This window comes from Malaclemys terrapin, chromosome 2, assembly GCF_027887155.1.
Source record: "Malaclemys terrapin pileata isolate rMalTer1 chromosome 2, rMalTer1.hap1, whole genome shotgun sequence".
Classification (NCBI taxonomy): Eukaryota; Metazoa; Chordata; order Testudines; family Emydidae; genus Malaclemys; species Malaclemys terrapin.
In genome coordinates, this window is record NC_071506.1 from 107,753,807 (window position 1) to 107,760,937 (window position 7,131).

At 42.1% G+C, this 7,131-nt stretch overlaps 1 protein-coding gene across 1 annotated transcript; it reads right to left on the reverse strand.

Moving 5' to 3' along the window:
• Positions 1–2,294: 2,294 nt before the first annotated feature.
• Positions 2,295–6,175, reverse strand: ID4 (inhibitor of DNA binding 4). Its single transcript, XM_054018645.1, has 3 exons — positions 5,486–6,175; positions 4,282–4,340; positions 2,295–3,721 (listed from the first exon to the last, which is right to left on the reverse strand). Exons 1-2 carry the CDS (start codon positions 5,909–5,911, stop codon positions 4,296–4,298), a joined length of 471 nt encoding a protein of 156 aa, XP_053874620.1. The 5' UTR covers positions 5,912–6,175; the 3' UTR covers positions 2,295–3,721; positions 4,282–4,295.
• Between the last annotated feature and the right edge of the window lie 956 nt (positions 6,176–7,131).

A 7,131-nucleotide genomic window follows, 5' to 3' on the forward strand; every position in this document is an offset into this window, starting at 1 on the left:
GAAATGGCAGAGAATAATTAATAAACACAATGAATTTGACTAGAACACTGCAGTAAATACCTTCATGCTTATGAAATTGGAAAGGGATCTTTAATGACTGCAAGTGATCAGAACTTTAATATTGCACCTAATCTAAAACACACAGTGTGACATATCTAATAATCATTGACATTCAATGGATATATACAAGTTAAGGATAGAAAAGACCTATTCAGTCACCTCATCTGTCCTTCCTTCCAATGCATTTTCCAGCCCCTTTTCTAATGTAATTTTAAATGATCTCAAGCAACGGAGAAGCAATGTCTCGTGACTTCCCCTAAGAATCCATTCTGGAATCAATTAACTGATCCTGATAATCAGCCTAAATTTTCCTACAGTTAATTTCTTCCCGTATCTGAAACTTTTGTCTCAAAGCAAGATGAATTAAATAATAATATCTAAGAGTTTGTCCATTCATCCCATTGTACTTTACAAAGATAAGGACACATCATTAAAGACATATTATAAGTGGAAAACTGAAACACAGAGGAGAAGTTAAACAGCAACTTGCTCCAGAGCAGGGAATAGAACACAGTTCTCCTAATTCCTAATCTGACAGCCACTCCACTGGTCAACCATAACTTTTGTCAAAGAAATGGCTCCCTTTAAGGAATGATTTTGATACTGTCTAACAATAAATCAAAGACATTTTGGGAAAGTTTTTTTTTAATTCTATGCATATTCATTGTGGTGTGGAGCAAGTGAAACTATGTATAGGGCAAACTTTATAAGTAAAAAAATCCAGTAGTTAGGCACGTACTGATGTTAATAATCAATAAACAAGTTGTTAAGTTTTCCTTGTTTACAGTTTCACACATTGCATAAGAAATAAACCAAGAACAGCATCTTTTATGTGTGGAATATTTTTCCTTTTTAATGTTGCACTGAAGTCTTTAAATCTGGAATGTCAAGGATATTTGTATAACACAAGATTTCTCATGGCATTTAAAAAAATTAAATTTTCTAAATGATCTAAATTGTTGCATAGTAACATTTTTTAACAAGCTACAGCCAAAGCCTTGCTCCATTGAAATCCATGGGAATTTGCCTTAACGTGGCACCAGAATTTGATATCTAGAATGCATTTTAGATTGTTAAATTGATGCAGGGGTGCAGATTCCAGCAGAAGCTCTCCCAATAAATTCTTTATTTGTGCAAACATTACAAAGTGGTTTCATATTTTTAAGGCAGCTCATTTTGCTTTTTCCTTCCTACTACCCCGACATAGCAGAATAATGTTTAACTGGCAACAGCAGGTATAAACAGAAAATATTACTGAAAATTAAGTCTTGTTGACTCTGGGGGGGGGGGAGGGGATCATACATAGTATGTACAGCTATGTAAGATAAAATAGGTGGGCACTACAAATGCCAAATTTTACATTGTCCCCCAACAACCCTGTCCCCCAAGATGAATAGTTTACACAACTCCATGGGGAAGGTAAAGGTTTTTTTGAATTTTCCTTTTTCTGTAACACGAGAAAAACAGACTTCAGTACAAAATTCTAGTATTAGTGTTTTTATTACTTACTCTCATTGCATTATTTGAAGAAAACAGCATCAAATGTTTTTACTTCAGAGAAGCATTACTTGTCGTTACAAGAACTTATATTTAGTTTATTAAACTAACATTATTACAACCTCAAAGGTGGGACTATAGGAAGTTCCAGAACCTGTTTCTTGTCTCTTAAAACAGTTTTACACATATGAAACTCCAGTGATTTTAATGGATTTGCAGTGGCATGTTTGCAGATAAGTGTTAGCTGTTTTTTTGGCTTGTTTGATCTTAATGCAATTATTTTAAGAAAATATTCGTCTTGTTAACATATTACCACTTTAGTTGTTAGCTAACCACCACAACAGTTCATTTCCTCATAAATATTTAACATAATAAAAAAAGTCCCTTGGGCCCTAACACTTTTGATACTTGTATAATCTAAAACAAATCCTCCCACTTTTTAAATCAAACAGACCATGTTACACACACAGTTGGCTAACTATTTACAAAGCACCCAATTAAATTCTGCTTAATTCTCCCACTGTCTGAAAATCCCACCTCACTGGTGCGTGGACTACTGATCACACAAAATGCATAACTTTCCCATAGCTTGGACATTACTTTACAGACTGTAAAACTTTATTATACATAAGACTGCTATAAAATGAACTCATCCATTAAGCAACACGTATAAGAATGTGAAGCAATTGTATAAATTTAGAGGATTGAAGAAATAAGCAGAAGAATCACAGTACAAAGACACGTAAATCTAGTTTAATGTTCACATGTAGAATTTACACATCACAGAGATTAAACAGGATTTTAACTTAACATAGCTCCAATGAAATGAAAGTCATTTTGTATTAGAAAAATAATCTTGATGCAGTTATCCGATTTTTGGTCTACTTAAAGTTCATTTTAAGATGGATTTACACCACTGATCATAATGACTTTGCTTGTGTGCTTTTCCACAATCCCATATCAATATTCTTTGGACGAAACAGTAACTGTTCATTTGTTAATGGTTTGCCCTTTGGTTGCAAGCAGAGAACTGTTTTCACTTTTTAACTGTAATATGCTATAAGAATGAAAGTTTGTAACAATAAACCTTTTGTTGTTAAATGAAGTTCCACAGTAAGTTTCTTGATTTTGATGCAACAGCAGATTTTATAAAAGCTGATTAAAGACCTAAAGCATTGCCTTCGATATGAAAAAAGTATAGAATTTGTTTTTCTAATCTCAGTAAAAAAACATTGTCTTAACACTACTTGTATATAATGCACTAAAAACCCTTGTGCCTAATTGACAAAAGTGTAGTTTCAAAATGTATAATACAATTACCAACATTTTAATCTAAATTGAAGAAAACACGTTTGTATGGACTCAACACGAGTTTATTTGCAATTAGACATCTCATGCAATCATGCAGGACCACTAACTATAGCTGTAACTTCTGAGTCTAAAAAGACACTGGGCAAAAACCTTAACTGTCAAGATATTTTCATATTATCAGCTCTGTACCTGAGCTGTAAATAATGTTCTAAAGAAATATTCCCACACATTAAAAAAAACATACACACCTTTATAATATTTACAAAAAATATTTAATTAAAAATATTTTATAATTACAGTAGTCTATTAAAGCATATACTTTTCTCACTTACACTTATAGAACATCTCTATATATACACAGTATGAAATGTCACTCATATATCTATACAATATGTAACATTCCTGCAGGGAGAAGAAAGTTCCCTGGGCCCCAATAAAATCATCTATTTTAAACAATAGATGTCAAATATATCTACAATGCTCTGGTAGATTAGTAAAGCTTCAAAATTCAGCTGCTCGGTCCCTTACAGTTATACTTCTAAAGTTTGAGTTACTCTCGATCTTCTATCCAACAGAAGAGTCACACTTTTCTGCTTAAGTTTTAAGTCTCCTCCCACCAAAATAAACAAACAATTCACATCTGATATAAAATGCACAGAAAAAAAAAAAGACATGTTTAAAATGCTATGCACGTGCAAAACGGTGAAAGGTTCTCTCTCAGAAGGAAACATGGAAACGATTCTGGGGTTGAATTATTTTTTCCTCTCATCTGATGGCTGATATTTCTTTTTCCCCCTCCCTCTCTAATGTGTTTTTCTCTGCTCCTCTGGCTCTGGGGCTGCCTGCTGCACACCTGTGGAAGAGGAATGAATAGAGGGGGTGTGTGAACCGTTTTTGCTCCAGACTGAGTGGCGCCACCAACAAAACACAAGACATGCTTGATCAACAACCCAAAACAAACCAGGTCAAACAACAACCTCAGCTCCCATGCTAGGCCAAAACAGAGGAATACACAGCTGCAAGCCCCAGTGATAAGCGCTTGACACAGGGGGTTTAAATAATAATAATAAAACAGGCTCCCTGCAAACCTTGTTTGCTCAATCGAGACCCCATTTCTGCACTCCAGATGAGACAGAAAGGAAAGACAGTCTCAATGCTAGGAAAAGAGACTTCCTTTAGAAAAGAATGTAGGTGCACTCAGGTCAGAGAGGCACTAGTGCTTCTAGAATAATACATTATTCATGCATTTAATGGAGAAGAAATTAACTCCTAAGGAATGTGCAAGACTCCAACCCGTTTTAAAAAAAGAGCTAGCTGAAACATGTACAGTGCAAAGGGCACTGGTGTTACAATACTACAGATGGCAGAGATGCAGCCTTTTCTCTAGATGCCCAATAATTAATTGAGACTCACCTTGAGAGTGCAGTTCAGCGGCACAGAATACTGTCCCCCTGCTTGTTAACAGCGCCAGCCTGCACAACAAAACACCAGTAAGAAAAATGAGTGCAAATAATTAGCTCTGCCATGATAACTGTACGTGTGTCTGGATCACACACACGGGCAGAGACCAGCCTAGAGCGGTGACAAGCTCCACAATGGAGAGCGGAAGCCACAAGGACTGCCAGCCTGGGCCAGCCAAGTCCTACCGCACACAGATCAGTGCACCCGACAGCAGGTTGCTAGATTCTCGGTGTGACACCTCCTGGCTCCGACACAGGGGCTGCTGAGTGTCACATTCCGAGCACACAGCCGGACCCGTCGCCCAGGCACCGCCGGCTGGAGTGTCACAGGTTTCCTTCTGTCCCTCAGAAGCAAATGCCTTCTGCTGCTAAGGGTGGATCTCGCAGAAGAAAGATCCTTCCCGCTCCCACGCTAGACATTTATTTTTTATATACATAAGGGTATATATATATATAATAAGGGTTTCTGTGTGTGTGTGTGTGTATATATATATATATATATATATATATATATACACACACACACACAGTTAAATGTGCACATTCCCCTTAAGCGTTTATATCAGCTATAGTACCCTTAAGTGTGTACAAAATCATTGTACGGATTCCTGTGTGTACACACACGTCAGCTATACTTCCCTGAGTGGCTATAACTATACAGCAAGTACAGTGAGGGTATATGTGTGTGCGTATGTCTATACACACAAGCGTCTAGCTCATCATTGTATGCCCCGGTATAAAGTGTGTGCATCTACAGACGGGTCTGTGTGAGATGCACACACTGAATGGATCACACAACGGAATTATGCTGTACAGTGGCTATAGGTGCATACTTGCGGACAGATCCTGCTCGCATTAAAGTCAGTGGCACGACTCCCACTGACTCCGCTGGAGCAGATCGGGTCTCAGGGCGCCCATAGAACACACACACGGATACCGTGTAGCACTCACACGCCTAAAGGGAATCTCTGTCGACGCCGGTCGTTGCAGAGACACAGGGGGTCTGGGGTACCCTGGCCACGCACCCTTCAGGGAGTGCACAGTACGAGCCCTGCATTCCCTCGCTGGCTGGCCAATGCTACACGTACACATTCCTGCCCAGCGTGGGCTAGCACGGCCAGGGCAGCGCCTCGCGTTTCCCCTGCCACGGCGCTTACCGGGTCGGTGTTGAGGGCTGTAAGCGGGGTCCGGGGGCTGGCTGCGGGACAGCTCCCTGGGTGCAGCGGAGGTGGCTGCTGTTGCTGCTGCCTGAGTAGAGCCGGGTGCGTCTCCAGAGCCAGTTGCAGGTCGAGGATGTAGTCGATGACATGCTGCAGGATCTCCACTTTGCTGACCCGCTTATTGGGCGGGATGGTGGGCACTAGCTTCCGGAGCCGGCTGTAACAGTCATTCATATCGCACTGCAGGCACAGCGACGCCGGCTCCTCGCCCGACGGGGCTCCCTTGCAGCCGTGTTCGGCCAGGCAGCGCAGAGCCAACTGCCCGCCTCCGCCACCTCCTCCTCCGCCGCCGCCTCCAGCGCCCCCGCAGCAGCCCGCCTGTGCCTTCCTGCTGGGGTGGCGGACGGGACTGACCGCTTTCATGGTGCACAGGGAGAGATCCCCTCGGACACCGATGCACACCGCGTACCGCCCGCAATGCAACAAGAGCAAGAGGCAGCTCTCAGCCAACGCAGCGATCCCTTCCTAAAGCAATCAAGGAGGGGCAGCCCGTCTCTGGATACAATCTCCGGGCTCTGCCAGAGGGAATGCCAGACCGCGCAAAGAAAATCCCACCACCCAGGCTAGTCATTCACTACCCTTCCCCTTCGCTCCCACTACAACCCAGCCGCCTCTGCTCAGCCCGGCTTGCAGCGCCGCCCTATATATATATAGCACGGGGTACAGACAGGCGGGGCTCGCGCTGCCGGGGCCCGGGGAAAGGAGGAGGCCAGAGGCGCGCGGGGGAGGGGAAATGTGTGCAAAAGAGAGGGGAGGAGGGGGTGCGGAGCACCGCGCTTTGGCCAATCACCGCCGCCTCCTCCCTCAATGGAACGCCGCTCTGGCCAATGGCGAGGACGCTCCATTCCGTCAATGCTGTGGGGTCTAGGGCTGGGGAGACTGCTGAACCCAAGGGAGCGGAGGGAGGAGGAGAGAGAGAAGTTCCTAGCAAGGAAGAACTGCGGGAATGCGATTGGAATTCACTCTCCTACTGAATGAGGCTGCTGAATCCTGCCATTCCCATCGGCACCCGGAGCACTCACAACTGGCTGTGCCAGCAGTAGGCATCCCCTCCTCTGATCTATCCTTGAAGCCTGCAAGGAGCAATTGGAGATTGTTAATGTCATTTTACCTACACACTTTTTTGCTGTCTATTTATTCTTCCGACTGCTTAATCATCACCAGCAAATATTTCTACCACTGGCAGAGGTGGGGATGCTGTTTGCAATGTCTAGCCTCATTCAATGTATTTTTTTAACCTTTCACTGCTTTCCTGTCCCTATCCGTAGACACACAGAGTCTTTTGAGGGACGTTGATTTAAAGAAAAAAATAATCCAAATTTGAGTGCGGGCGCGGGGGGGGGGAGGGGACAGGAGATCAAGAAAAGCAATTGCTGTGGAACATTAAATTAGAGCACATAACTATTAAAAATTCATGGAGATGGAGTATTTAAAATTCCTCTATGACATATAATATTAATCCATTTTATGTAAAATTCATACCTGTAACTTACTTTTGTCCATTAATGCATCAGATCACGTATTAGTAAATGTATCATGTTTTAAATATGATGCTAGAAATGTCCAGAGTTCTGTACTTTGAG